At 55.8% G+C, this 27,808-nt stretch overlaps 5 protein-coding genes across 15 annotated transcripts; 3 read left to right on the top strand and 2 right to left on the bottom strand.

The window, feature by feature from the left end:
- POLDIP2 (DNA polymerase delta interacting protein 2) lies at nt 139–7,354 on the bottom strand. Its single transcript, XM_021415406.1, has 11 exons — nt 7,191–7,354; nt 6,363–6,444; nt 5,605–5,702; nt 5,358–5,454; nt 4,862–4,937; nt 4,177–4,284; nt 3,838–3,974; nt 2,817–2,843; nt 2,506–2,631; nt 2,039–2,118; nt 139–612 (listed from the first exon to the last, which is right to left on the bottom strand). Exons 1-11 carry the CDS (start codon nt 7,352–7,354, stop codon nt 498–500), a joined length of 1,110 nt encoding a protein of 369 aa, XP_021271081.1. The 3' UTR covers nt 139–497.
- TMEM199 (transmembrane protein 199) lies at nt 7,453–9,765 on the top strand. Its single transcript, XM_021415410.1, has 6 exons — nt 7,453–7,665; nt 7,743–7,816; nt 7,894–7,983; nt 8,835–8,874; nt 9,217–9,329; nt 9,463–9,765. The coding sequence occupies exons 1-6, from the start codon at nt 7,494–7,496 to the stop codon at nt 9,556–9,558; spliced, it is 585 nt and encodes a 194-aa protein (XP_021271085.1). The 5' UTR covers nt 7,453–7,493; the 3' UTR covers nt 9,559–9,765.
- KIF12 (kinesin family member 12) lies at nt 9,919–15,445 on the top strand. 10 transcript variants are annotated; one of them, XM_021415397.1, is made up of 15 exons: nt 11,909–12,205; nt 12,308–12,386; nt 12,460–12,581; nt 12,718–12,793; nt 12,875–13,193; nt 13,267–13,358; nt 13,591–13,720; nt 13,800–13,918; nt 14,001–14,105; nt 14,183–14,442; nt 14,576–14,729; nt 14,798–14,854; nt 14,945–15,018; nt 15,093–15,220; nt 15,310–15,445. In XM_021415397.1, exons 1-15 carry the CDS (start codon nt 11,931–11,933, stop codon nt 15,372–15,374), a joined length of 2,055 nt encoding a protein of 684 aa, XP_021271072.1. In that variant the 5' UTR covers nt 11,909–11,930; the 3' UTR covers nt 15,375–15,445. The 10 variants fall into 10 exon arrangements, with proteins under 10 accessions (XP_021271074.1, XP_021271071.1, XP_021271075.1 ...); XM_021415395.1 differs by having other exon boundaries at nt 14,798–15,018; XM_021415398.1 differs by having other exon boundaries at nt 14,183–14,319; nt 14,798–15,018.
- VTN (vitronectin) lies at nt 15,500–20,400 on the bottom strand. Its single transcript, XM_021415405.1, has 10 exons — nt 20,277–20,400; nt 19,608–19,802; nt 18,352–18,492; nt 18,032–18,151; nt 17,268–17,597; nt 17,035–17,174; nt 16,710–16,866; nt 16,450–16,599; nt 15,790–16,062; nt 15,500–15,691 (listed from the first exon to the last, which is right to left on the bottom strand). The coding sequence occupies exons 3-10, from the start codon at nt 18,410–18,412 to the stop codon at nt 15,573–15,575; spliced, it is 1,350 nt and encodes a 449-aa protein (XP_021271080.1). The 5' UTR covers nt 18,413–18,492; nt 19,608–19,802; nt 20,277–20,400; the 3' UTR covers nt 15,500–15,572.
- Nucleotides 20,111–27,356, top strand: SARM1 (sterile alpha and TIR motif containing 1). 2 transcript variants are annotated; one of them, XM_021415402.1, is made up of 9 exons: nt 20,111–20,717; nt 22,445–23,063; nt 23,252–23,464; nt 23,552–23,643; nt 23,920–24,155; nt 24,243–24,336; nt 24,566–24,755; nt 24,848–24,969; nt 25,212–27,356. In XM_021415402.1, the coding sequence occupies exons 1-9, from the start codon at nt 20,260–20,262 to the stop codon at nt 25,339–25,341; spliced, it is 2,154 nt and encodes a 717-aa protein (XP_021271077.1). In that variant the 5' UTR covers nt 20,111–20,259; the 3' UTR covers nt 25,342–27,356. The 2 variants fall into 2 exon arrangements, with proteins under 2 accessions (XP_021271077.1, XP_021271076.1); XM_021415401.1 differs by having other exon boundaries at nt 23,920–24,336.

Consider the following 27,808-nt stretch of genomic DNA (forward strand, 5'->3'; position numbering starts at 1 on the left):
CATTTCTGCTCCCTAACACATCCTCCTGAAGCAGCTAGACATTTTGGCTGACTCTACTTTGCACAAGGGTGAGGAGGAGCAACAAGCCAGGGCAAGCTGGAGGCGAATCCTAGGCCTTGGTTTATAAAGGAAGACTGGTTGCAACTGGAAGGGCCAGTTTATTAGAGAAACCTCACATTGCGGAGAATTCACAACACATTGGAAAGGGTCTGGGCCTGCTGAGGGGGCCAGTCTTCTGCAGCCACACAGATCTATGTTGCCCAGGTCCAACCCCAGCAGGTGCCACAAAGGGAAGGGTTAACTGTAGCACAGCTTATGTTTACAAGCAGACTGAGAGAGCCAGTACTAAAGTTCAAAAAGAGCCTCCCTGTTAGACAATGGTTAAAACTGAAATGTTTAAAATGTTTAAAAGCTCCATTTTCCTGGCTGCAGCATGAAAGGGAGGCAAAGGTCTACAACACACACAGCTCTCTGTGGGTCTCGGCACTCAATCTGCTCTACCAGTGTAGGCCGGAGGGGGGGGTCTTCTCATCTTTGTTGCTTTCCAGAGAAAAGGGTGGGATTCGGACATCAAAGTGGGAACCATCAGGCCTCTCAAATCGAAAAGTACCCCTGCAAAATAATGGTAGAGATCACACTGAGGCCAGGGAGAAACACAGCTAGGAATCATCAGCTAGGCGCTAAGAAACAAGCTCTTCCACATCCTGCAGAGGGAGTGGGGCTGGTTCAGCATCTGTCTGCCAGGATGACTCATTTATTGGAAGACTCCTGGGCAGTTTACATCACATCTCTAATACACATTTCCTGAATAAAGATGTCATGATTGGAGCCTCCTGGAGGCAAATGCACTCCAAGCATCTGCAGCAATGTTTATCTCACACCCACCCCAGAGGAGATAGAACCATCTGAACTATTTTTACAAAATGATTGCAAGTAAACTCTGATTTGCCTTTCTTGGCAGAAGCTCCAGTAGTTGTCTGCGATAATATGAAATCCCATTACAGAAGCAATTGCAAATGATGTCCACTTTGCACTTCAGAAAGGGTGTGGAGGAACTGAATCTACCTGCTATTGAACTCAAAAAGAATTTGCCACGTCCCTATTATTCTCACTGCCCTGAACTTCAGAACCTTCGTCTTCTTTCCGGGATGCATGAGAGAGGGGAAAAAATAAAAACACCACAACTATTTTTATTCCCCAGGGCATACATTCAGGCAATTCAAAATGCATAACATGTCAAACAAGGGTATATCCTATAGGCAAAGAGCTGCTCTCATGCTTTTCCCAACTCAGACAAAGGCAGTTTCAAGGCAGCTTAACATCTGAAACAGATTTACTCAAAAAACATGAGCCAGAGACCTGTCACGCAGCGGGCAAGAGGTGGCTGCACATTTATTGTCCAGAGACAACACTAAATGTACTAACCTAGTTGAAATGCAAAACAAGAAGAAACTGCTTTAACCGTGCAATACAGCAGAACTCAGGCTGAGCACTTTCCCACCTGCACTTACAGAAGAGAAGACCTGGATGCCAGTTAAACTGAAGGTCCCAGCTGGCCTAAACTGGGAGTAACCCCACGTGCCAATTCTTTCTGAACACAAAACTGCACTGCAGGAACAGAATCCAAGCCCAGTGAAAGAGCAGCCCCCTGTAAGGAGGGAGCACCCTTGTACACCATCTCTGCTGCCTAGGGAAATGTCAGCATGAAGCCTTGCACCAAGGACTGAAAGGGAAACTGAGTGCAGCAGAAGATCATAGAGAACTGCTTCATGTCTTTTCAAATCCAGTTCAGCAGAGACCAGAGAAGGAGGATAAATTAGCTTAGAGCCTTCTTAGTGCAGAAAATCAACAGATCTTCTTAACCCTAACTGGGATTACTACTGTGAAGAAGCTTACACAAAGACCCACTTTAAGTAAATCCCATCCTGTCCACTTCCACCCACCTTTAAGCCACAACTCCAGACTGCAAACTGCGTCCCAGCTGAGTGCTGTGGGATCCTACATCTAAACCACAACTGCAGAAATAAGTGTTTCTTACCACATGTGACCACTGGATGCCTGCAGGGAGACGTGACTGCTGTACTGAAATGCTGGCTGTTCTTTGGATAAAACTGGCTCCTGAGAAAACAAGAAGAGACCACTCTATATCAGCAAAGGATCTTATGATTCCTCCACAGACAGGTGTCAACAGGCAATTTATACAACAAGAAGAAAACCAGAGACGCACAACCTTCAAAATGGTATTTGGCACTAGTCCCTCTTTTCTGTTCCTTAACTCTTCAGCATCATTCCCAACCACATGGCAAACAACACACCCAGAGAGTAACACCAGTCTCGCATATTATTCCAGTTTTCCCATTATCAGTAATTCAGGAACATTCTGTATGAAGTTTCAGTTCACACATAAAAAGCTTGAGTGTTTTTGGTTCTTTTTTTTTCCATTCCTGTTTTCTATTCTACTTCTATTGCCCACTAAGCAATTCAATCCAGCTGCAGGATACCTACCCTTCCAACAACGCCGCGGCCTCGGACTGTTTCCAGGGTGCCAGATAAGCTAAATATCCTCCAGTGCCTTTCTCGGAGCTGTACCACTTCACTGTCAAGGTTCTCCAAGCGAATACAGTAGCGCCACTGGACAGAAGAAAAACCCTTATCAAGAACCAGAATCAGCTGCAAAGAGTTGATAACCCGTAGCCAATACTGGGAAACAGTTGCCAGGCAAGGGCTACTCTCCCTCAGAGTTTAACACACAGCAATGATGCCACAGCAAATAAACTCCTTCCCTTTAGCTGCTTCGCAAAACAAAAGGCACTTACCCAGTAGACATGGGAATTCTGGGCTTCCTGTCAAGAGAAACAAAAGACTTTAGCAGCTGCCCTTCAATGCTCAGTGCCAAAACCTCTTCAGCTGTCAGTACAGCACAAGCACAGGAGCTCTCTCTCCATGCCAGCTTGACGCAGACAACTCACGTGAGCACAGAGACAGCTGCTCTCCAAAGCAGCCCATCAGTTACTGCCTGGCACTGGCTCTGCTCTAGACATAGCCATGAGGTGGGAGATTTGCAAGGATCTCATGACTACAGAGGGTTGATCTCCATGTTAATTAGGCACATTTTACAGATCCAGAAACACCCGTTTCCTTGCCTTCAGGCACCTGTTTTTCTGATGAGGTTAGGACAAACATCAGCTGGACCCCACGGTAGCTGCAGTTCTGCACCAGAACATTCACCCATCACAGCGCAGCTCCCCAACAGCTGCACTCCTCCAGACTCAGAAATCAAACTGTGACTGTAATTCCCAGCCCTTCCCCCCAGGAGGCTATTACAGCCTTGTTGTTTTTAATGGTCCACATCAAGATGCTGCACTACGAAGAGTGCATGGTTATGTATTAAATCTACAGGCTTCTGATCTCCATTAGAGATAGGATACAGGGGTCAACACCCACAGCACCTCACTGCTAGGCAGGATAACAGGCTTGTGGCACCAAAGATGTCTGCTGGAGTAACATTACATGCACACCCAGCTGCTTTCTGGGACAGTAAAGGACAAATTTACAAGCTTTCCTAAATATCTTCCTGACAGCATTCTGCAGTAAAGTCCAGGGTATCTCCTACCCAACAAATAACAAGAGGAATCCAAGCGCAGGAGTTATTCCCCAGGAAATCATGACAAAGCAGTTTCACGTTCATACATGAGCTGGACAATGAAATTGCAAAAGGGATCAAAAAGTAATTTCTCCAGTAAGCAAAAAGTACTTCCAGTCAGTAAACAGGCCTTAGAAAAAAAAAAAGTTAAACAGATCACAGAACTAACACAGCAAGATGCAACACAGACCTACCCTCATGCCCATATAGAAAGGGATGACTGTGACTCGAATGTTCTCTGTGGTTTCCCGGTGCACATCAGAGAGCTCTAACCAGGGGTGGTTCTTCTCCTGCCATGCACAAAGAGTATCCCTTGCTACAAAAGGTGGAACTGTAAGGAGGGAGAGATTAGAGTTCTTAAGTATACTGTAACCACATAGTTACAAAAATAGAGGAAGCTTTACTGTAACAAAAATCCACACCAGACCACAAGTTTTATATTGTATCCAAGATGATAGATGGGTTCTAGATACTTGTAATAGAATGTATCAAGCATCTGGTCCTGAAGATTTTCCTCGGAGGCCAAAAATTACCTTTTGTTTGGTCATACATGAGAAATCTCTCAAAGAGCTCATGCTGGATGGGCACTTGATCAGTGGAGCTGTAGGGAAGGATATCTTCATGGCTTACATAGTCTAAACCTGAAAAAGAAACCCCAAAAAGCCACTGAACTTCTCCAGAAGAAAGTTGCTCAGAAGTCCCCTGGCAGAGAAACACTGGTAAGAAGTTAAGAAAGGGATTAATGCCAAAACTATAATTGCAAGCAAGATGGGAGGAAATGAGCTAGCAATAACCTTGGCAGCATTCTGCTGTGAGATTTCTCTACAGGGTGAATTCCAGACAGGGGCTGCAATGTGACCATACTGTCACAAAAGGCCTTTGGACAGCAAATGCATAGGACAAAAAAAAGAGGTCTAGTGGTCTTGGTAATAAAGCAGAATAGCTTGTATGCAACAGAGTATGCATATGGGATCTATGTCTCAGTAGCTCTGAGCAGCCATGACTTTGATCATAGAGTCTGTCAAACTTCTATCTATCCAAAAGGGCTTCACATATTTTAGTTGCTTCTAACAGGGCCCTAAATCACACACAGGTCTATTACAGCAATGTCCTACATGCACTGCTGCTTCACTGGTAGAAGTTGGTTCTTTGTGACTTTTTGAGCTCACTTCATGACAAATCACATCTCCACAGAAGTTACAGGTGCATTTTACTAACCTGGTATGGCATAGAGGGCTCTGCTGTCATCATGATTTGCCAGGAACGTCACCGCTTCCGTCTGCGACCTCTGGGACTGAGAAAAGGAAGATTTGTGTCTTTCAGTGCAGATTTTCATGGGTCGGTTTCCAGTTACATTTCAGTTTACTGTTGTTCTTTCTGAAGTGTATAACATTTGTTTGACTTGACCAATTCCCCTCCTGACATTTCTAGGCTAACTCTTCACCCAAACAGTTCAAAAACATTCTCAGTGCTGCAACTTACATTCACAATTGCCTACACATAACAAAATAGGAACGCCAAGAAGATGAGGAAATAAGGGTTGAAAGGGGAAAAACAATCCAGAAAACAGCTGTATGACATTCCAGGACACTTTTCCCAGGGAAATTATGACTTGACAAACATTAACTATGTAGATTTATATCCACTGGAAGAAAAGCATTCACATTGGAGAAGATATCTTAATTTCAATACCAAGATTATATTGGTTACTTACTATATGTGGACAATCCCGAGCATCTATTAGCACCTGATAGTAAGTATGCGTTTTGCCCTTGACCTCTTTGGAACCATGGCCTGCTACGTTCTCACTCCTAAACAGAAAAGCAGAACACTGAGCTCAAGCATGTGCTCACCAACCCCTGCTTCAACTGGTGCTCAGAAGGGGAAGGAGTTCACTTAGGATGGTAGCACTTGCTAAGAAGTGTAAACATAACAGTGTATAAACAAGAAAGAATTCTTACTTTTCTGTGACAGGAGAAGCAACATCTCGATCATAGAGCCTAGCTTGCCAGGGAAACAGGACTATTCCTCGATAGCCAAACACACTGTGAAGAAATAGCTGAAAGGAACAAACAGTTGCATTTGAATACACAGCAAACTTCACTCTTAGATACAATGGAAAATACGAACCCAAAAGCCCTTTTTTTTTTTTGGAAAAGTATCAAAAGAAAGAAGCATCTGTTAACTAAGGTAGAATTTGCTAGATGGGAATACAGGGACGATCACCACAGCAGAAGCACAAAGGAAACATCAACAATGTGAAACGAGGACAAATTTGCATTGCCTCTATCCCATAAAACAAATGATTAAACCAGTAATAAAGTAGTGGCTCAAGAGAAGTGCAGGAAGGAGAACAGGATGGAAGAAACTGCTCAGAAACACAGAAACATACGTGAGAGTCATACATGCAGAAATTACAAGTTTAGTTATTTTTCAGATTCAGCAGTTTTCCCTTTTGCTGCTAAAGGGAGAAAGCAGATTAAAACTGGAGAGCAAATACCACTGTATGAACAGATGTGTCATGTTGCAGATTCTTATCAACTTGCTACTGTCAGATGACTGACAAACTGCCAACACAGCAGACACACGAAACACCGAACTGTGACACTTCGGGCCTTCCACTACTATGCCACAGCCTTCTCACTGGCAGATCACTCAGCTACCCCTATGCCTGTGGAAAGAGCCTGCAGAGTCAGCTCTGCTCCCCAGGACAGCTCACCTGGCCCGTCTCGTATTTGCCATGCTGCTTTGGTGCCTCAAACACCCCCACTGTTTCCAGCACTTTGCCCTCCAGACGGTTCCTAGGACCAGAGAAAGGTTTTGCTGGCTCTGCAGGGCAGCACAGAGGGCACACCGGGCAGAGTGCCCAGAGCTGGGAGCACTATGCATAGCACCCAAGCCCCCTCCCTGTACCTCCCGCCTTCCCAGGAGCACCCATCACCCTGCCCTCTGCCCCAGTGACCCCTCCAGCCATAATCCCCTCCAGACCCCCCTTCCCTTTTCCAATCACCCCCAACCCTTAATCTCCTGCTCCAGGCACTCCAGCACCCTCCACCTGCCCCCAGGACCCCAACTCACAAGAATGCCCTCCCGAGACACCCTAACGCTCCCCCCACACGTCTCAAAAACATCCCATGCTCCCCAAAACCCCTGACCCATTCTAATACCCTGTCACCCATCCCAACAGCCCCTCACTCACCCCAATACTCCTCAAGCACACTGAAAAACCCTAACCACCAACACCCCCTCACCCATCCCCAAAACCCAACCATATGAACGTGCCTTCACCCCCCCAACTACCCCTCAACCACTTTAACATCCTCTGACCATTCCAACACCCCCTCACACGTCCCAAAACTGCCTCACGCACCCCAACACTCCCGAGCCCCCAGAACACCCCTGCATGTGCCCCGAAAACACCTAAATCCCCTGAACACCTCCTGATCCATCCCAGTACCCCCTCACGCACCCCAAAAACACCTCACGCCTCCCAGTAACCTCTGACCCACCCGGACCCCGGCGCACGCCCGCCCCTCACAGGCCTCACCGCGAAGAGAGGTGCCTCCGCGGCAGCAACGAGAAGGCCGCGACGCTCCCACCGCTCAGAGGTCGCGGCCCGCGGGCCGGGGGCGGCTCCCACAGCGGCAGCCCACGGGCACGGCACCGACCCAGCGCCGCCGCCAAGTACCGCCGAGCCGCGCCGCCCGACATCCCGCCGCCGGCCCACACTGCAGCGCGAGCCCACTTCCGGCCCTCCACTTCCCGGAAGTGTCTCCCCGCGGCGCTCTAGCCCTCTGGCGCCGCTGAGCTCTATGGTGTTCCGCGTCGCCTAGGAGACCAGCCGGGCAAGATGGCGTCGGCGATTCGGGCCGGGCCGCGGCTGAAGCGGGCGGTGGAAAGCGAGGAGCTGTCCGGGCTCCCCGCCGCGCTGCGGGATGAGCTGCGGGAGGCTGTGGCTTCCAAGGGCTCCCTGGTTCCCTTCAGTTTGGTGAGGAGGCTACACAGCGGGCTGCGAGAGGCAGGTAGGCCGCGCGGGGCCTAGCAAACTATGCCGCGCTGCACTGCACCGCGGTTAACCTCCCCGTTCTGCCCTCCGCAGAGTCCCAGCTGTTCCTCCACGAGCTCCTGAGAGACAGTGACATCGCCCTGCCCAAGGTGCCCGTGCAGCCGCGGGTAGGTGTGGGCTGGGGAGGGGCTGGGAGCTGCCACCACCTCTCGAGGCCCTCACAGTGATTCTGGCCTTCCCCCAGAACCCCGAGCTGGTGGCCAGGCTGGAGCAGATAAAGGCCAAGCTGGCCAACGAGGAGTACCGACGGATGACCCGCAACGTAACTGGGCAGGTGAGGGGCCTGGAGGGAGAGTTCCTGCCCAAGGATGTCCAACCCCCCCCCAGGATATCCAATTACAGAGGAGGTTCGGGTTGAATATCAGGAAAAGGTTCTTCACCAAAGAGTGTTGGGGCACTGGAACAAGCTCCCTAGGGCAGCAGACATGGCACTGAGCTGCCAGAGTTCTAGAAGCATCTGGACAGCTCTCTTTCAGACATATGTCTGATTTTCAGAGCAGTCCTGTGTTTGACTTGGTGATCATTATGGATCCCTTCAAACTCAGGGTGTTCTGTTTCTGTGAACACAGTGCCTTCAGTGCTCCTGAGGCAAAACTGAGGGGCAGTTGGAAGAAAATCCATCTGTCTTAGAGGAAAAATAATAAAGTAGCGAGCCTGCCAGATTGGTGTTACACACTGGTTCATCTTCAAGCTGATACTCATATGAAGAACAGAAGCTCATGCTCTTTCAATCTCATGTTAGAGTATGGCTTTCTAAGTTCAGGATGCTCCCGAGTGTGTGTGGGCATTGCCTGCTATCCCATCACAATTCAAGGCAAGACCCTCTAGGGTCTGTTAAAGACAAATCCCCCTCTGAAAACATGCTCAAACCCCAAGAAATGCTTTGATTAGAAATTACCCTTCTCATTGTCAATGAATCAGACCACAAGCGTAAATCCAAAATAATGTGGGCCCTGTGGAATTGCTGCTCCCCTGCAACCCATCCAGCAGCTGCCAAGGCCCAGCTGGAGCTGTCCAGGGTTTTCAGCAAGTCTTAGAAACTGGACAGGGTTTTGCTAGTGCTTTTATTCTGCAATTAATGTTAAAATACAATGGAACACAAGCTGTTTTAATCCCTTCTTTTAGGATATGAACCATGGGACATTAGCTGAGTTTGGGAGGCAAGGTGAGTGGCTGTTTGTCTTGCTGACACCTGACAGTATGTACCAACAGCAGAGAAGTGGGGCACAGGAACCATCACATTGCGAGTAGTTGGCCTCAGCCAGCCCTTCCCTCTCTGACCAACAGCATCTCCCTGAAAGGTGCTAATGCTCAGAAGTGTTCCTCCAGTAAAGGAGCAGCCAGTCTGTAGTTCTTGAAAGTATTTCTGGAGGCATAAAACATGTGAAGTCTCAAGCATTCCCATAGCCCAGCTGAGGCAGTCACAGGCAGATTCAGCCAGCAGGGTTGCAGCGTGCCCCTAACCAAGCCTTACCTGGAAGCAATCACCTCTCCTTTTTCTCTCCAGTTCGCTCTGTTAAAGCTGTAGTCATCACCATATTCAACTACTTTGTCACCGTGGTGGCTGCGTTCGCCTGCACGTACCTGGGCAGCCAGTACGTCTTTGTGGAGACGGCGGCGGTGAGTGAGCCTGGTGGCCACGGCCTCAGAACCAGTTCAGAACTGGTTGGCAGCAGCAGCAGACGCTGCACAGCACCAGGCAGCAGCTTGACCACACACACACAGTCACTTCTCTTTCCTTTTGTACCCACAGCGTGTCCTGTCAGCCGTGATTGTGGCCTCGGTGGTTGGCTTGGCTGAACTGTATGTGATGGTACGCACAATTGAAGGAGACCTTGGGAAGCTATAACCACACGCATCCCCATAAATTGAGGCTTGTGCTGGAGGCCTTTGCCTGCTCCACAAGTCATTTGTTTGGGGCATCGTATCTCTGGGCTGTCGTCTTGTGGATGTTACCACCCCAGCACAGAGAAGGTTACAAGCTGTTGCTGTCTCAGTTGTTCTGTAAAGTTTCTGTCTTTTTATTGTAGAATTAAATAATAATGTATGTTTTCAACCTCCTTCCTGCCACGCAGCATGCTGACCTCGCCTCTAAAAGACATCACAGACAGCCATGAATCTTCCCTCTCCCTCTGCATCTCACATCCTGCTGTCTTCTGAGGGAACCAGGGCTCTTGCTTAGCCTGTCCTTCCTGCTCCCACCTGGTCCCCTGCCTGTTTTAGGGAGGGCAGTACTCACTCATGGTCAGTGTAGCAGTGCATGGTGATGGTTGCCCTCCATGCAGATCTGTTCAGGATGACAACACCTGGTGCGACCAAATTGGAGTTGGCACCTGGTTCAGCGTTGTCCCCAGCGGCAGGCATACCCTCTGCACTGCTCATACCAAGCCCATCTTCTTTGGCTGGGGAGGGAAGGCAGCTCCAAAAGGAGCCCAGGGGCTTCTCAGGTGCTGTGGAGCAGAGAGCGGAGCCCACTGGGTGCCCATATGGCCCCGCAGTGGGGAGGGGGCTCTGCTGGGCCCCAGAGACCCAGACACCTGCCAGGTGGGCACTGTGCCAGGGCTGGACACGGTGATTAATGCTCTGATGGCAGCTAAGCCCCTCTGCGAACACGCTTTAATATCCGATACGGGGAAATCTGCCGGCACCTGCGAACGTGCCTGAGGATTAAGGGCGGCCACGCCACAATCATCCACGGATCCTGCCTCAGATTAAGGTATTTTTCTGAAAGATTAGTCGGTATTAGGGGGGGCTGATTGGGAGCTGGCCCCGTCACGGCTGCACCAGCATTTAGGATATTGGATGGCATTGTAGGGACCGCTGGGCCCAGCAGTAATTCCGCACCCTAATGAAGTCAGGGCATTAAGCCCCAGTGCACCCCGGTTACGGCTCGCCCAGATTGGTGATAGCTGCACTGTAGATAAGGTCAGAGATAGAGCCCAGCGAGGTGGGAAGGCCCCAAGCAGGGCTGTGGGCTCCCGATGGTGGCAGCGTGGGGACTGGGATGCTGCTTTCGGGGGTCACCACGGGCGGATCCTGTTCCCCCGGTGGCGGTGACAGCGGTGGCTCCGGTTTGGCGCTGCGGATCCTGCGAGCACGGCGGTTCTGGAACCAGACCTGGGCCAGGGAATGAGGGAACCGTGAGACAACGGGAACAGCTCGACAGGGCGGGTGTGCAGGATGGGGACCCTGGGAGGGATGGAGGGAGGTTGGGGGGTCTTGAGGGTCTCAGCCCTGCTCACCTGGATCTTGGCCTCGGGCAGCTGCGTGAGCTCAGCCAGGCGCTCCCGGGTGGCGATGTCCGGGTAGGGCACAGCGGCGAAGGCCCTCTCCAGCTCTGACAGCTGCCCCCGGCTGAACGTGGTCCTCCGCCTCTTCCTCGGTCCCCCCGGACAGGGGCAGGGCCCCGGAGCTCGGTTCTCTGTCCCCGCCGCAGGGCTGCCCGCCCCGTCGGGGAAGCGGAGCAGCGGCTGTGGGGCGCGGGAGGTGCCCGGGGCCGCACTCATCCTGCCCGGCTCCCCCGGCCCCGCTCCCAACCCGGCTTTTATCCCCTGCCGGTGGGCTGGGACCGCCCCGAGCGGGCGGTGCTGACCGGTTCCCCCCTCCCGGCCTTTCTCCCCCGGCGGCTCCCTGGGGCCGGTCCCGGTCGTTGCGCACCGACGGCAGCATCCCGGGGACATCGGGGTGCCCCCGGTGTCACATAACCCTAGCAGTTCCCTGTACCGGGCACCCCAACAGCTCCAGGAGCTGCTCCCCCAGCACCAGTAACCCCAGTTTGCCTAGGTACTGGGCAACCCGACAGCTCTGAGCCTTTCCCCCATCGGGGAGCCATAGGGACCGCAGCCATGGAGGAGGCTCAGGGGTCTGGTGCCATCGAGTTGGGAAATGCAGCTGATGCTGAGACCTCCTGCACCCCTCCCCTTGGGCCAAGGTGACCCCATGCAGCACCCGTCGCCTGCCCCCCAGTCTCACCCCCCGTGCCACCCTCCCGCAGGGCTGGCACCAGTCAATGTTTAACCGGAGCGGTGGTACCGGTTGTGCGGGGCAGAGAGGGCTGGTTGGTGGTGGATCCCACCGAGGCCGAGCAGGCACTGCTGCCGCCCCGAGAGAGGAGTGCTGGGGGTGAATGGAGGCAGAGGAGGAGCGGGGCTGGGGGCCCCAAGCAGGAGCACGGCCCAAAATGCTTCCACGGAGCCAAGTGCGACTGTAAGTCCAGGGGAAATGAGGGGGCTGAGCCCAGGGCCTGATCAGCCACCACTGACACAGCTACAGCAAAAAGGCTGGGGAGGAAAGGACAGGGGGATCTCTGTGCGGGAACATGGTGGGACAACTCTCCATCCCCTGCCAGGCGCTGGGACACAGGGGGGCAGGAGGAAAGCGCATGTGCAAGTCCCTCTCCCTGGGGTGCCTCCTCCACCCTGCTGCCCCTTGTTTCCCCCTAGGAGCCCCGGCGAGGAGCAGGAGAGTGGAGAAACGCGCCTGAGGGTGGTGCTGAGGTCAGTGTCACCTGTTCCCCAGGGCAGTGTCACAGTGGGATTCCCGAGGGTCCCCACGCGGTGCCACCTCTGTGTGTTCCCCCCCCCCAATGCCCCAATCAGGATCCGGCCACTGACCTGCACGGAGATACGTCGAGGTGACCGGCACGCGGTGCACAGCCTGGGCGATGGCACTGTCCACGTATGTGCCACCTCCCCACGGTGGGGCCAGGGCCTGTGACCCCCTCCTGAGCCACCGCCTTCCCCGTGCCCAGGTGAGCGCGGCCAGGCACGATGCCACCTTTGCCTTCAGCGCCGTTTTCGACGCGGGTGCCTCGCAGGAGGCCGTCTTCGAGGGCAGCGGCATGCGGCAGCTGGTGGAGCTTGCGGTGGAAGGGTGAGCCCCCCGCATGCCCCCCACCCTACATCCAGACGGCACCGGGATGTCTGCATTGCTGGGACAGTGCCGAGAGGTGGCATCCCTCTGCCACCCTCTGCCTGGCGCCGTGCCTGAGGCTCAGCGTCTCCCCCAGCTTCTCCTGCACTGTTTTCGCCTACGGACAGACGGGCTCGGGGAAGACCTACACCCTGATGGGCCCTCTGGGGCAGGTACCACTCTGGCTCCCAGCAGTGGGACAAGCAGCGGGTGCCGATGCGGTGTGATCCCTTGACCTTGTGGCATCTCCACAGAGTGATGGCCCGGGGCTGCTGGGGCTGATGCAGCGATCCTTCTCCTGCCTCCTGGAGCAGAGCCACGACAACGGCCTGGCGCTCAGTGCCTCCTACCTGGAGATCTACAACGAGCAGGTGAGCACCCACCCGGCCCCAATGCCAGCCTCACTGGCACCTCCTGACCCCTCTGCCACCCCCAAGGTCAGGGATCTGTTGAGTGCGGGGCCACCGCGCTCCCTACCCCTGCGCTGGAGCAAAACCCGCGGTTTCTACGTGGAGAACCAGCTCAGTGTGGATTTTGAGAGCCTGGAGGCTGTCGTCGAGCTGCTCCTGCAAGGTGCCGGGCTGTGGGGCTGGGGTACACATGGGAGGTACCCCCCAGGTCCCCCTGCAGCTTTCTGTCCCGGCAGGTTCCCAGAGGCGACGGACCTCTGCGCATGCCCTCAATGGGCACTCGAGCCGCAGCCACGCCATCCTGACCGTCCACATCCGCAGCCAAGCAGTGAGCCCTTCACCTGCTGCTGGGTCACAGGGAGGGCTGGGGGATTGGGGTCTGCTGGGGGGGGTTCCTCCAGCCCCAAGGTGAGGGCTGCCTCCTCCTCCCCAAGGATGTTTTGGTGGTGCTGGGGCGAGCAGAACAGATTGCATCCCGAACTCAGGGAGTTACACAATGGGGGGGAGGGGGGGGGATGGATGCAGGACTGCAGCATCACCCCACAATGTGCCCCCCCCAGCCTGGCCCCAGCAAGCTGGGCACGCTGTGCTTTGTGGACCTGGCCGGCAGCGAGCGGGTGAAGGACACCGGCTCCAGCGGGGAGCTCTCTGTAGAGGCCAACAACATCAACCGCAGCCTCCTGGCACTGGGTAAGAGCTGGGGGCCCCTGTCGGCTGCAGTACCCCACTGCAGCTCCACTGCATGCTCTGCAGCTCACCCTCCCTGTAGGACACTGCATCTCCCTGCTGGCCAAGCCCCGAGGGAAGCGGACACACATCCCCTACCGGGACAGCAAGCTCACCCGGCTGCTGGCCCGCTCTCTGGGCGGCTCAGGGGTCACACTGATGGTATGGGAGGACATGCATGGAGCTGGGGGGGCCCATGGAGGGGAAGGTTGAATGGGGACAGGGTGACTCAACTCGTTGGCAGGTCGCCTGTGTCTCCCCATCCTCGTGCTGCCTCTCGGAGACACTGAGCACGCTGCACTATGCCAGCAGAGCCCGCAGGGTCACCACCAGACCCATGGCCAATAAGGTACGGCTGTGGGAAGGGGCGGGATGCTCAGCCCCACCATGGGACCCCTACCTTGAGCTATTCCCTGGTGCTCCCAGGTGCCTCGGGAGAAGCTGCTGCAAACCTTGGAGGAGGAGATTCAGGCGCTGCAGCTGGAGAACCTCTCCCTGAGACAGCAACTCAGCTTGCCCAGGAGTGGGGAGGTGCCAGGGGCATGGCCTGGCTGGGTGGGCAGGTACGGCCCTGGGGGGCTACACCATTCACCCCTCAAAGGACAGCTCCCGGCAGAAGGAGCTCCAGCCTGGCCCAGCCTCTATGGCCTGCTGCGGGACTTTGTGGTGGAGAATGAACAGCTCAGGTACGGTGCTCCCCCGGGACATGCAGGAGCCATGAGCATAGGGTCTCCAACAGCCGGTGTGGTGGTGCCTCTCCCAGGGCTGCAGGGTTCAGGGAGGCTGCTGCTGCCCTGTCCTGCTCTCTCTGCTCCCCAGGCAGCCCTGGCTGTCCCCAGACCCCAGCGCTGGCGACATCCCGACCATCCCATCCCGCAGCCATGTCCCGCACCGGAGCGCACACATCCCACTCAGCCACCCCCCATGGCCCCATCACCCCAGTGTGATGCCCACCTCTGCGCATCGGCTGCCGGTGAGTCCCTAATGTCCCCAAGCATGATGCAGGGTGACACTGTGCAAACACCCACTGCCCTCTTGCAGAAGCTGCCTTCTGCCTCCAGCTGCCCCCAGCGCCATGCTGATGCCATTGCGTCCCAGGTAGGGTCGATCCCATTGCGGGGGGTAGCAGGGGGTGGGGGCAGCCTGACAGCTCTGCTTGGCCCCCACATGCTGCCGGTCCCCAACAAGGGAAGTGCCAGCCTCCCACTGCCCGCCCAGGATGACGGCACCGTGCCCAGCTGCTGGCCACAGAAGGGAAAGCGGTGAGAGCTGAGGGCAAGGAAAAGCCCCAGGCTTGTGGGGAGGTTGGGGTTTCGCTCATACATCCTCACAACAGGAGCCAGGGCAGGAGCTGGAGCTCACTGCGTCGACACGCAGTGCCACGGGATAGCCAGGAGGCAGCGGGCACCGAGGGAAGGGTCGTCCCTTCAGCCCCGCCATGGCCAGGATCACCAGAACCCAGAGGTGAGTGGTACCATGGGATCAGGTTCCGTGGGACTGCAAGCCCAGTCCCAGCATGCTGCAGGTCTGACCCCACTGCTCCTGACTCACAGCCTCCGGAGCCATCCCTCTGCTGCAGTGGGAAGAGACCTTGGAGTGGCTGGTGGAGCAAATCTGAGTGCTGCGCTCACACTGTGACCAGGGCTGGCAGTGGGGACACAACCCCAGCACAGTCACGCTTCAGGGACTACAGCACGCTACAGCAACTGCACAACCCACAGACCTTGCCCTGATGGACAGATGGACAGACACGGCGCTGGCAATTTATTTGGGTCTAGCTAGGGGCCGTGCTGCTGGTGGCTGCGGTGGGGCCCATTCAGGTGCTCTCCCCATCGGGCTGCGGGCAGTCCAGCCAGTACTGCGCGATGGAGCGCGGGTAGCGGGGCTGCACCAGGTCCACGCGCTTGGTGCGCAGGTTGACACGGTAATACTTGTCTGGGGAGAGACAGAAGGAGCTGTCAGACCTCGCTTGCCAGCCCCACACTGTCCCAAAGCATCCCCAGCCCAACGGGGCAGCTCTCCCCCAGACTCACCCCCTACAAAGAAGTAGACGCTCTGTAGGGTCTCGCACTGCGATCCTGACAGCCAGTCTCTTTCGGTGTCAGTAGATTCGGAATCGTTGTTCAGCCAGCCCCAGAAACCCAAATTCAGAGAGCGATGGTTCTTGTACCTCTTGCGGTAGCGACGGGAATTCCTCCTGCGGGGCTGCCGGGATGCCACGTAGATCCTGCCGGCCATGGCAGCATCCAGCTGGCTGGGCACCCCCCGCCAGTCCATGCTGATGGGCCGTGGGCCGCTCGCCCCGACTGCCAGAAAGCATGAGTTAGGGGGCAGCAATGCGTGGGTGCCAGCATCTGCCCCCCAGGCAGCCCCCAGTGCCTGCCCCATGGCACAGGGATGCTCCAAAGGGTCCCCAGTGTGATGGGACATGTGTTGGGATCTTGCCCAACCGTAATGTCTCTGTGAGTGGACATGGTGGGAATGGGTTGGCGTTTGGACTTAATGATCTTAGAGGTCTTTTCCAACCTTAATGAGTCTATGGTTGTATGAGCAGGGATGGCAGGGAGGGGTTGACCATTGGACTCTATGGTCTTAGAGAAAATTAATTCCAAAATTAATGATTCTATCTAAGTTTCTGTGAATGGGCACGGTGGGAAGGGGTTGATGGCTGGACTCAATGTCCCAGCACTTACCCATCCTACTACCGAAGAGGGAAAAGAAGATGTTCTCCCAGCTGTCACGGTTCATGAAGGCATAGTGGTTGAACACAGTGGAGGGAGAGGACTTATCACACTCGGCTTGCGTGGGCTGGTGGGCGAAGTCATAGGACCAATAGTACTTGCCTAGGGGAAGGATGTGGGGTATGATTGTGGTGCTCGGGGCTGAGCAGCAGGCAGGGGAGCAGCATTCTGCCCATGGCTGCTGCAGGGACTGGGAGGGCTGGTTGCATTACCCTTGAAGAAATAGACTCGCTCATTGCCATTGTAGCTGTGTGCTGGGAGGGCGAAGGCAGCGTCGATGTTGTTGGGGATACCCTCAAAGCCCTCGGAGATGTCACGTGGGTACCCGGGGTCCAGGGCTCCGTCATCAAAGCGCCAGTACTGGCTGCCCTGGGGGAGAACAGGGGGGTTGGTAAGGTAGCACAGTGTCACCCAGTATGGGCATGTTGGAGACGGCCATGGGGATCTGGGGACATCCAGAAGCCACCACGTGTATGTGGAAGATCCCAGGGTGGAGACAAGGGAAGGGGGTGCTGTGACCAGGAGAGCTCTGCCTACCTTGAAGAGATATGTCTTGCCCTGGCAGTTGATGCGTGTGAAGGCTGCATCGATGGGGCCCTCGATGCCCCAGACATCACTGATGAGCTTGGGGTAGCCGGGCCGCACGCTGGACTCATCCAACTCATAGAAGTACTTCCCTGGGAAGAGAGGGGAGGAGGGAGGTGGGAGCTGGGAGACCAGCCCCAGGTGGAAGGGAAACCTCAAGGTGCTGGAAAAAGAGCTGTGGGTACCTCGGAAAGCATAGAGAGAACCGTTCTTCAGGTCGGTGAAGGCATTGAAAGGTTTCCTGCTGCACAGCTCCTCAGGCTCATCCTCTGAGCACGTGATGCCGGTATCATCGCACGTGGTGGTGGTAGTGGTGGGGTGGAGCACAGGTGCCTCTGTCTCTACCAGTGTCTCCTCAGTGACCTTTTCAGTCTCCTGTGTTGGTGATGCGGGTGGTTCCGTGGGGTGTTCCGTGGGCGCCGGTGCCCCTGTGGGCCCTACGGTGCCGGTGTCGATGGGGAGGTCGTAGTCGAGGTAATCGTCCTCCGGCAAGGCGAAGACATCTCCTCGTGTCACTGCGGAGGGGACAGGTTGGTCGCAGAGCCCTGAGTGTCCCCATGCCACATATGGGTCCTCCCAGGGCCAGTGTGATAGGATGGATCTTGCCCAACCTTAATGACTCTACGAGCGGGCATGGTAGGGATGGGTTGGTGGTTGGCCCTGACGATCCTAGAGGTCTTTTCCAACCTTAACGAGTCTATGATTCTATGAGTGGGCTTTGAGGAGAATGGCAAAGAGATCTCCCTGGATCACTGGGGAGGGGACAGGTTGGTCACAGATCCCCAGATGTCCCCCCATTGGGTATGGGTCCTCCCAGGGTACTGAGCTCTGCAGCACCCTAGAGCCAAATCCCAGCCCAGCCATTGCCCCATGGACATAGGACACCACTGGGAACCCTGAAGCCACTGAGACTGGTGGGAGGGGGCATGGGTGGCAGCAGGGCCGGTACCTTTGGCTTTGCAGACCGTGGAGTAGTCACTGCAGCAGCTCTGGTAGTAGTTGCAGAGGGTGTCACACTGGCACTTCTTCATGGAGTTGAAGCCCTCATCACAGCGACCCTCGCAGGAGTCTGCAAAAGCATGGAGGCATCATGGCGGGGTGCAGGCAAACGGGATGACATCCCCAACCTCTCCGTGGGCACCCGGGTGGCACCGCTCCCTGCTCCCCCCCATGCAACAAGCTGTGTGACCCAGCAGCAGGGATTTGCCTGGGGTATCCACACCATCACCCCATCCCCATGGCAGCGAGCGGGGCAGGGTTGGGGCTCACCTTCAGCAGCATGAGTCAGGGCGAGCAGGCCCAGAACCAGGACGGGCAGCAGCAGCCTCATGGTGGGCAGCCGGGAGCGCAGCCCTACTGCAACTGAGCGGGACGCAGCGCTGGGGCCCCAGCATCCACTGTTTGCTCAGCCTGTCCCGGAGAAAACAAACAGGGCAAGGTCAGTGCGTGGAGAGAAGGGGCAGCGCTCTCCCTCCTGCTCTCCTCCCTTCTCAGGCCACATCGTGCCAAGGGAAAAGCTCTGGGCATGCGCTCACATGTCGGAGGGTTGGGGGACTGCTGGCTTGCAGGAAGCCTGGCAGCAGGAAGGGAGCCCCAAAGGACGCAGGCGGGGTATGGGGCTGCTGCCCAAGGAGTGGGGCTGGGGGTGAACGGCCGTAGGCAGAGGGAAGCGCTGTGCACTTTCGCTATGGTAGGCAAACAAAAGCCCGTGTATTTTGCTCCTCTTGTTCCCTTTCCGACCAAGCTTCTCAGTTACTAATTAATGTCAACTCAGCTCTTTTGGCGGCTCCTGATAACTGCAGGATGATTATTTAATCGGGGGCAAGGAGCAAACGCTCGTGAGGTGATGGTGATCCCATTCTGGCTGTTTACTTTGCTGGGGCAGAGCTCCACTGGTGTCTGCCCGTCCCAGGATGGCCACAGTGCCATTCCAAGCGACAAAATTTGGGGAGAGAAGACAGCCCCGTGGGTTCCCCCCGTGCTGGTCTGGGCAAGGGCAGTTCCTGGCATCGGCTGCTCCCTCCCTTGCTGGGAAGACCTCTGGTCTGGAGCGGAGTGAGGCATTTCCAGTCCTGGTTGAGCAACAGGCAACGGGGCAGAGCTCCTGCAGTCCCCTCACCCCGCTCCTGCCCCAGTTCCGGGCTGGCACTGTCCCTGGTTGCAAGCGGGTGTTGCGCTGCCTTCATCCCATCCCTGCAGGGCCAAGGCTGGGGGTGGGTGGAGGGGCTGGGGACCCCCGGGGCAGCAGCAGGGACTGGGCAGCACCAAAACCCTGCTGCTGATGGGCTCAGACCGAGCTGCCCGCTGCTTCCAGGCTCCCAGCCACCTCCCCGCTCTCAGCTCCCACCAATCTCTCTGCTGTCACTCGAAACCCTCCCAAGAAGCAAAGCAGAGCAAAACAAAGCTCTCTAGGACAAGGCAAAGGGAAGGGCTTGAACTCTGCCCGCTCCACAGCAGAAAACCCTTATTGCTGCATCACAGCCACACCGCGACCCCTGATAACGACTTATCTGGGAACTGCTTACTGGTTCTGTGCCTCCTGGTCACCTCCTCTGCTGTCTGATGTCCCTCCCTGCGTCCGTTCTGGGTCCTGGGAGGATTAGAAGCAGCTCTGTGGCATCACAACATCAGCTTGGATTTAAGTCTGGGGCTGAGCTGTTTTTGGAGCTGAGGATTTAAGCTGCTCCTCCCAAAGCATTTCTGCCCTGAGCACGTCTGGCCTGGAAAAAGAAAATAAAAGGGGCCCAGGCTGCCTTGCTCCTTCTTTTATCATGCAAATCCCGAGCCCACCCAAGAGCTGCTCTGAATTTCCCATGCAGCAGTTACTCAGCCCAGCCCACGATGTGAAATGCCTCCAAAATGCGGTGCCACGGCCACCGCGGTGCTCCCTTCCCCAGGGGCGGCCACAGAGGCCTCCGGGGCACATGGGGAGGGGGGACATGGGGACAGCGGGGTTGGGCAGGGGCTGCGTGCAGGAGGAGGGCTCTGGGCACAAGGGGGGCTGCAGCGGGGTGAGCCCCTCCTCGCAGAGGCGGCGCTTGGACCAGGTGACATCAGCCGTGGGCGAGCCGGGATGCGGAGCGTGGCTCTGCCATCGCGTCCCCACCCTGCGTTCCCAAAAAGGAGCCCAGCCTGGGCGGTGCCAGCGGGCGGGCGCTGAGGATGCTGCGCTGAGGGATGCCGATGGTGCTCACCCTGCTCGTCTCCGTCCATCGGCTGTGCCGGCTCTTCACCATGTCGGGCGCGGAGAGGTTGGCGGTACCCGAGTGCGTGAGCCAAGCGGGATGCTGGGCTGCAGGCAGCTCCAGGGAGCATCGTGAGGTTTCCCCCGGGGTGAACTCAGACATACGGGCGGCTCTGGAGCGGATCCTGCCCGCCCTGCAGCGCTCTATTGCCCGTGCCAAGCAGGCAGCCGGCCCTGCCGAGATGGGGAAGGCCATCGCTGAGATCTTCCAGCTGGTGGAGGAAGCCTGGGGGATGCCCACGCTGGGAAGGGACGTGGCCAAAGCGCTGTGCGATGCCATCCGCCTGGAGGGAGGCCTGGACCTGCTGCTCAACCTGCTCTACACGGCCGAGCTGGAGACCAAGTGCCAGGCGGGGCAGCTCCTGGAGCAGATCCTGGTGGCGGAGAACAGGTGAGTCCACCAGGAGCCACCCACACCCCTCAGATTTCTGAGCATTCCTGGTGCCTGTACCCTGCTCTGCTCTGCTCTACGTCTCCCTCTTGCATGCATGCAGGGTCCATGGCTTGCTGCCCCAGCACAGGGGATGCTGGCATGGGTTGGGGTGTTCTACGAGCCACCTCCAGCCCAGGTGTCCCCAAGAAGCCCCTTGGGAGAGCTGGGTGGTTTGTCTGGGGCATCTCTCTCCAAGGATGAGCAAACACGACGGCCCCTTAGCCATAACCACAGCAGGAGGAGGAGGAGGAAGATGAAGCTAGTTCCCTGAGACTTCCTGTTGCTGACCAGAGAAGGCCATAAGTTGGTGGCTATGGGAGCACACAACCCATGGCTCCGTGGAGGCTGGAGATGGATGTGCTGTGCCCCAGGATGGGTGAGAAGCGTCAGGCTGTGCCGGAGCAGCATCACCAATGGGGTGGAAGCGTGTGCATGAGGGTGTGCACCAGCACGTGTACCAGCATGCACACGTGGCACCCAGCACCACCCAGCAGCCCCAGTGCACCAGTCGCATCACCGAAGGGTTTCTCCCCATCCCATGGTGACTGCTCACCCCTCTACCTAAACCCCTGCCAGACTCCTGCAGCTCTGTTTGTTGGGGTCGGTGCCCCAAACCATTGCTTTGGAAATGTGCTTAGGAATCCTGGCCAGAGCTGAGGGTCTCACTCCAGCTCCATGTGCAGCACATCGCGCTCCCAGGCTGAGGACTCAGAGCGCAGCCCTCACTGTGCACTGCAAAAAGGAGCAGAGCTAAATAGGGAAAATCCATTAGGGTGAATTAATCCCAGGAAACCTCTGTGGCACGGTCAGAACGCAGCACTCAGCTGTCTGCTAGGAGAGAGCCAGAGCTGCTCCAGGAACAGTTGGAGGCCACTGGCCCCATCGATAAGCGGGGCCCATATCACCACCCACCCGCAGCCGGGCTGGCAGCCAGCCCAGGGTACAGGCTTTGTTTCCAGAGCTCTCCATGGTGTTGGCTGCCAAATCCAACTCAAGGTCAGCACCAGTCATGTGGCAGCAGCCTTCCCAGAAGCTCTGGTGCCCCCAGCCCAGCACTGCTCTGGCTTGGACCCCATGCCAATGACCCAGCAGCAGAGTACCCAACATTTTCCACTTCCTCACCCATCAGGCATGGCCCCATCCAGATGTCCCCATCCAAAAGAGCACAGGGCTGCAGAGTGGCTGTGTCTCAGTGTGTGGGGGGCTGTGCTGAACATGGACAGGGCAAGGGTGGGATCTGCTGCCTGTGCTGATCTGCAAAGATGCTGCTGCTGGTGGCACAGGGCCAGACCTCACGCTGCTGCACACCATCTTTGGCAGCAGTTGCTCAGCTAGGTTCTGAGCTTGGTAGCAACACAAGGAGAAGTCAGAGGACAGCACTGGCTTAGGGGCAAATGAGTTGTCATCCCAGAGCATGACGCAGCTCAGGAAAGCTGGCTGAGCAGATCTATTCCTAGCCTGGCATTAGCCTACCCTGCACTGCTGATTGCTATGTGTGTCTTACCTGGAGCAGGAGATGAGCACAGCAGTGCTGGGCTGTGCACCCCTCATCCTGCACCTGGAACTCTTTCACTCCTGGAGCTGGCAGCACATCTGGCAGCTGTGGTCCATGAATCAACATCTGGCTGTCGCGGCACAAACACCACCATGGTACAAGTGGTCCTTATGGGGTCTTCTCCCTGCAGGGACCGGATTGCCCGGATCGGTCTGGGTGTGATCCTGAACCTAGCCAAGGAGCGAGACGTTCCCCAGCTGGCGCAGAGCGTCTCCGGCATCCTGGAGCACATGTTCAAGCACACAGAGGAGACCTGCTCCCAGCTCATCTCCGACGGGGGCCTGGATGCCATCCTCTACTGGTGTCGCTGGACAGATCCCGTGGTGCTGCGGCACTGTGCCATGGCCTTGGCCAACTGCGCCATGTACGGCGGGCAGGGCAACCAGCGCTTGATGATTGAGAAGAAGGCGGCCGAGTGGCTTTTCCCATTGGTTTTCTCAAGGGATGATGAGTTCATCCGCCTGCACGCCTGCCTGGCCATCGCTGTGCTGGCCACCAACAAGGAAATCGAGAAGGAGGTGGAGCGCTCGGGGACATTGGCTCTGGTGGAGCCATTCATTGCCTCACTGGATCCGGAACAGTTTGCGTGTGACATGCTGGGGAGCAGTGACAACAGCCAGGGCAGGACAGCGGAGGACCTGCAGCGCTTGGTCCCCTTGCTGGACAGCTCGCGGCTGGAGGCACAGTGCATCGCTGCCTTCTACCTGTGCACTGAGGCTGCCATCAAGGCCAGGCAGAAGAAAACAAAGGTAAAGGGTAGGTTGGATGGAGAGGTAGAAGGTAGGTTGGCTGGAGGGAAGGATGTGCAAAAGGGCAGTGATGCCACAACTATGTCCCAGTGTCCTCTGTGCCCTTTGAGCTCATGAAGTGCCCCAGCCCCGGGTTGTGGGCAGGAGGAGGGGAAGCCAAACAAAGCCTCTTCCCACTGTGCCCGCAGGTTTTCAGTGAGATCGGGGCCACACAGAGCCTCAAGAGGGTGGTTTGCTACTCCACCAGCAGCACCACCTCCTCCCTGGCCAAAAAGGTGCTGCGTCTGATAGGGGAGGAGGTGCCTCGACGCATCCTGCCCACTGTTCCCAACTGGAAGCCCTGCGAGGTGCAGACGTGGCTGCAGCAGATCGGATTCACCAAGTTCTGCCCAAACTTCCTGGTAGGACCTTGTGCTGGGCAGGGACACCTGTGGACAGGACCTGGATTTCCTTGGTAAGACCTTTCCAGCCCGGATTTCTCTTGGCAGGAGCATCAGGTGGATGGGGACATTCTCCTGAGGCTGACGGAGGAGGAGCTGCAGGAGGACCTGGGGATGGGCTCCAGCATCACCCGGAAGAGGTAGGAGCGCTCCCACCTATGGCATAGAAACCACAGCAGGGTCCTGCAGGTTACCCAGGACATGGGCTTACCCGAGCTCTCCTCCCTTAGCTGAACTTCTCTGCATCCTGAGGATCCGCAGCCACACGGCTGTTTGCCTCCATTTATTTTGTTCATTCTACACCATGACATGTTGGTATGCTGTCTCCTAAAGGCACGGAACCAAACACCTCCAGGTCCTCCCAGGACCAGCAGCACTCCATCCCCACTCTGTGCTTCCATTCATTGCCCTGTCAGGTTTTTCCGGGAGCTGACAGAGCTGAAAACCTTCGCCAACTACTCCACCTGCGACCGCAGCAACCTGGCCGACTGGCTGGGTGGCATCGACCCCATGTTCCGCCAGTACACCTACAACCTGCTGACCTGCGGCATCAACCGCAACTTCCTGCACCGCGTGACGGAGCAGCAGCTGCAGGAGGACTGCCACATCGGCACCGGCTTCCACCGCGTCCGCATCCTCTCTGCTGCAAGGGGTGAGGGAGGACTGGGAGTTGGTTGGGGCAAGCGGATGGTTGGGCACTTTTCATTTTTTTTTTTTCATTGCTGTTGGCTCTGCTTAGAAACGCTCCATTCTCCTATAACGCTGCAAACGGCATCCGATGGGACCGATGTATTTATCAGCTACCGGAGGAGCTCGGGGTCGCAGTTGGCCAGGTGAGTCCCATGTCCAATGGACAGCGCCATGGTGCTGGAACCCAGTTCAATGCACTGTGAAGGAGGTCATTCCCCGTCCCACCACCTCCATCCTCCCCTCTTTGGTGCCGATTTACCTCTTTTCACGTGGTCCTGGTGGAGGTCATAGCAGGGAACCCAGACCCCGTGGGCAGCCTGGGCTGGCATCTCCAGCGCCGTGCCACTTGCTGCCATCTCCTCTCACCCTCAGCCTGCTGAAGGTCCACCTACAGCTGCACGGCTTCAGCGTGTTCATTGACGTGGAGAAGCTGGAGGCGGGGAAGTTTGAGGACAAGCTGACCCAGAGCGTCTTGAGTGCCCGCAACTTTGTGCTGGTCCTCTCACCCCACGCGCTGGATAAGTGCATGGCAGACCCCGAGTGCAAGGACTGGGTGCACAAGGTGAGGGATGCAACACGGGGAGCGTGGTGGGTCCTGGAGCAGGAGGCGATGGGTTGACATGGCCGTACCCTGAGCACCCCATGTTCCTGCAGGAGATCGTGACAGCCCTAAACTCTGGAAAGAACATTGTCCCCGTCACAGACCATTTTGAGTGGCCTGATCCAGAAACACTTCCCAAGGACATGAGGGCTGTCCTGAAATTTAATGGCATCAAGTAAGTAAGGGGAACCTCTGCCATGCGGTTGGCTCCTTAACTTGCATAAGCAGTGATAAAGAGCATGAGGCAAGTGGGAGAAGCAACGAGGGAGGTACCAGAGGCCAAAGGGGAGCTGAGTCATTTCAGAGCATGAGGGACCAAAGGCTCGCACATCTCTTGTGGAGAAAAGGGGAGCCGCACTGAGCCAGCTTGTGCCATCTCAATGGAAAACTCAACTCCCATTTTCCTCCCCAATGCAGGTGGTCCCACGAGTACCAGGAGGCCACCATCGACAAAATCATCCGCTTCCTCCAGGGCCGCTCCTCCCGGGACTCCTCGGCAGGGTCAGACAATGGCCTGGACTGTTCCCTTCCTGTGGGGCCGACCTAGAGCCAGGGCAGAGGCCACATCCCTTCCAGAGATGCTCAGGTGACCCCTTTTGATGTGGGGCCCAATTTCTCCCATAGGTTTTCCCCATCCCAGTAGTGCCCTTTCCTCTCCCTCCCGCAGGACCTGACCCACCTCCTGGCTCGAGATGAGGCTGGGGGTAGCCCCAGAGTGTTAGCAGGCCCAGGGAGGACAGGCTGCCCTCCAACCCTCATCCAGAGTAGTGGCATCTCCTGAGGATGCAAAGCTGGGGGACTGGGAGGGTACAGTGCAAGAGGACATGGGAGGGAGAGAGCAGTGCAGAGGAAACAGCCCATCACTGTGCTAAGAAGGTGAAGGCAGGAAAGGGCAAATAAAAGCTAAGCCCTCACCAAGTCCCCATGTTTGGGGAAGATAACACACATAAGGTTTCTAAACCGCTCAGCAGGAGCTTTCCCTTCCCTGGGGATATCCCTTTATTACCTGAGCTCGTCCCCTCTTCGAGGCCTTTCCCTCCTGATGCTGCAAAACCACTCTGTGCTCTTAGCTCTGCTGGCTGAAGTTTGGCTTTAGGTCATGGGAAGTTTCCAAGGGGCTTTTGCAAAAAGTGCTTTTAAAACAACACCCTTCCCTCCATCTGAAACCTCAGCATGACCACTCTATTAAGTATATTTATACATACTGCACAGGAGGTTGAACTGGGACTTGGGAAGCATATCCATGCAGATATGGAAGATGCTAAACGCTGTACTGGGGAGATACAATACATTGGCTGTATTTTATTCTGTTGTTGGTGCTCCATGACACATGTCCAGAACATTAAGGTTGGAAAAGACCTCTCAGATCCCCAGGTCCAACCCCACCCCACCCCACCATGCCCACTGACCACGGCCTTCAGTGCCACATCCCCATGGTTCTTGAACACCCCCAGTGACAGGGACTCCCCCACCTCCCTGGGCAGCTGTGCCACTGCATCACCGCTCCTCCTCCCCGCTCTTCCTGAAGCCTCACTACTTGCCTAACTAGCAGGAACACAAACACATTGCCTTCTGGCTTAGATCCAACATTTCATAAAAAAATAAAAATAACTTAAATTCTGGTGCTTAATCAGAGCTTTATAGATTGCTCTTATCAGCTCACAGTTAATGGCATCTTTGCTCCCCAGTGATAGGTTAATAGCTGTATCTGCCCAGCACTCATCAGGCACAGCATCATCTAATCTTCAGATTAAACACTGAGGAAGTCAATGGATGAGCCCAAAGGTGAAGCTGCCAAAGCATACAAGCAGCATGTGAGCTGCTTCAGGGAAAAGTCTTGACTAACTTACTGAAGGTCAAGGCTTCCAAGGCCATTAAGGGAGTTCCACTCAATCACTGCAGAGGATCCTCCTTCCTACAATAACACACAATATGACTTTGTATTGTTTCCAAGGAGCTCTCTAGCATTCAGCCTCCCCATGCACCATTCAGTGTAGAGAAGTTTTACTTGTCCCCTGGAGCTTAGGTGTCTGAGCTGCATGAGATCCCACCCGATCTCTCCCCATTTCCCTGTTTCGTGATTATCTTCACCCCCATGAACTCACTTTGCCTTTGACAGAGCATCCCATACTCAGTGATCCCCAGCCTCAGCAGGCACTCCAAGGAGATAAACACATTCTGTTCATTATCCCTCTACCATGCCGTGTCAAAAAGTTGTTCTACCAGACATTAGTAATAAATTTGGTTTACACTCTAAATCTTAACCTCTGTGCCACATGCTTTTCTCTCTGCAGCCTTCTCACAGTTGCTCTCTTACCGTGTCAATCTCTCATCCTCTGCTGAGTGTGATGCACACTCTCCAGGCATCATTCTCTGCAAGGACCCACATTTCGGGTCCATTTTTGCATGGGCTGATGGAGCTCACTGCATCACAGGGACTCTACCCACTGTCCGCAACGCGTAGATCATGTCTTTGCTTGCAGTTCTTGGAGGGGAGCCTAGAAAAACTTCAATTTTCTAAATAGACCATAATAGTTCCTATTGAATTTCTCCTTTGCAGGCACGCTGACACAAAAGCAGAGCAGAGCCAGCACACCAGTTTCACTTCACTGCATAACAATTAGCTGTAACTGGTGGATGCCACGGAGTCTGTTGGTAGAGCTACAGACTCACGGACACCACTGGTTCAGCTACAGACACCAAATGCAACCCCACAGCATGCCCTGCTCCTGGAGGAAGCTCATCCAGGGCTTAGCCCACAAATAGAGCCACATCACTTCTGCCTACATCCACTGGCACAGCCACCGAGACCAAGTGGTGTAACACAGAGCTCCTCCCTACATCTCCACTTCCCACTTCCTTACTCCCTGATTCTATTTTTATCACCCTCTCTTCATGAACAGGGAACAAAGTGATGTATAAGCATTTTGCACGCATGGTTAAGGACAGACAAGGGTGAATCTCATCAACAGCTGCAAGGGAAAAGCAATCTTTTGAAGAGTCATAAAAGAAAA

This window comes from Numida meleagris, chromosome 18, assembly GCF_002078875.1.
Source record: "Numida meleagris isolate 19003 breed g44 Domestic line chromosome 18, NumMel1.0, whole genome shotgun sequence".
Classification (NCBI taxonomy): Eukaryota; Metazoa; Chordata; class Aves; order Galliformes; family Numididae; genus Numida; species Numida meleagris.

Coding starts and splice junctions, on each gene's coding strand:
- SARM1 (XM_021415401.1), top strand. CDS start 20,260: ATGCCGATGGTGCTCACCCTGCTCGTCTCCGTCCATCGGCTGTGCCGG. Junction 23,064..23,251: donor CCAGGCAGAAGAAAACAAAG/GTAAAGGGTAGG, acceptor CTGTGCCCGCAG/GTTTTCAGTGAGATCGGGGC. Junction 24,337..24,565: donor TCGGGGTCGCAGTTGGCCAG/GTGAGTCCCATG, acceptor TCTCACCCTCAG/CCTGCTGAAGGTCCACCTAC.
- VTN (XM_021415405.1), bottom strand. CDS start 18,412: ATGAGGCTGCTGCTGCCCGTCCTGGTTCTGGGCCTGCTCGCCCTGACT. Junction 18,152..18,351: donor CCTGACTCATGCTGCTGAAG/GTGAGCCCCAAC, acceptor ATGCTTTTGCAG/ACTCCTGCGAGGGTCGCTGT. Junction 15,692..15,789: donor CGTCTACTTCTTTGTAGGGG/GTGAGTCTGGGG, acceptor GTCTCTCCCCAG/ACAAGTATTACCGTGTCAAC.
- TMEM199 (XM_021415410.1), top strand. CDS start 7,494: ATGGCGTCGGCGATTCGGGCCGGGCCGCGGCTGAAGCGGGCGGTGGAA. Junction 7,984..8,834: donor CCCGCAACGTAACTGGGCAG/GTGAGGGGCCTG, acceptor CCCTTCTTTTAG/GATATGAACCATGGGACATT. Junction 9,330..9,462: donor TCTTTGTGGAGACGGCGGCG/GTGAGTGAGCCT, acceptor TTGTACCCACAG/CGTGTCCTGTCAGCCGTGAT.
- KIF12 (XM_021415391.1), top strand. CDS start 11,931: ATGAGGGGGCTGAGCCCAGGGCCTGATCAGCCACCACTGACACAGCTA. Junction 12,206..12,307: donor CGCCTGAGGGTGGTGCTGAG/GTCAGTGTCACC, acceptor TGCCCCAATCAG/GATCCGGCCACTGACCTGCA. Junction 13,919..14,000: donor GCTCAGGGGTCACACTGATG/GTATGGGAGGAC, acceptor ACTCGTTGGCAG/GTCGCCTGTGTCTCCCCATC.
- POLDIP2 (XM_021415406.1), bottom strand. CDS start 7,354: ATGTCGGGCGGCGCGGCTCGGCGGTACTTGGCGGCGGCGCTGGGTCGG. Junction 3,975..4,176: donor CATGTATGACCAAACAAAAG/GTAATTTTTGGC, acceptor CCCTCCTTACAG/TTCCACCTTTTGTAGCAAGG. Junction 613..2,038: donor GCATCCAGTGGTCACATGTG/GTAAGAAACACT, acceptor ATTATTTTGCAG/GGGTACTTTTCGATTTGAGA.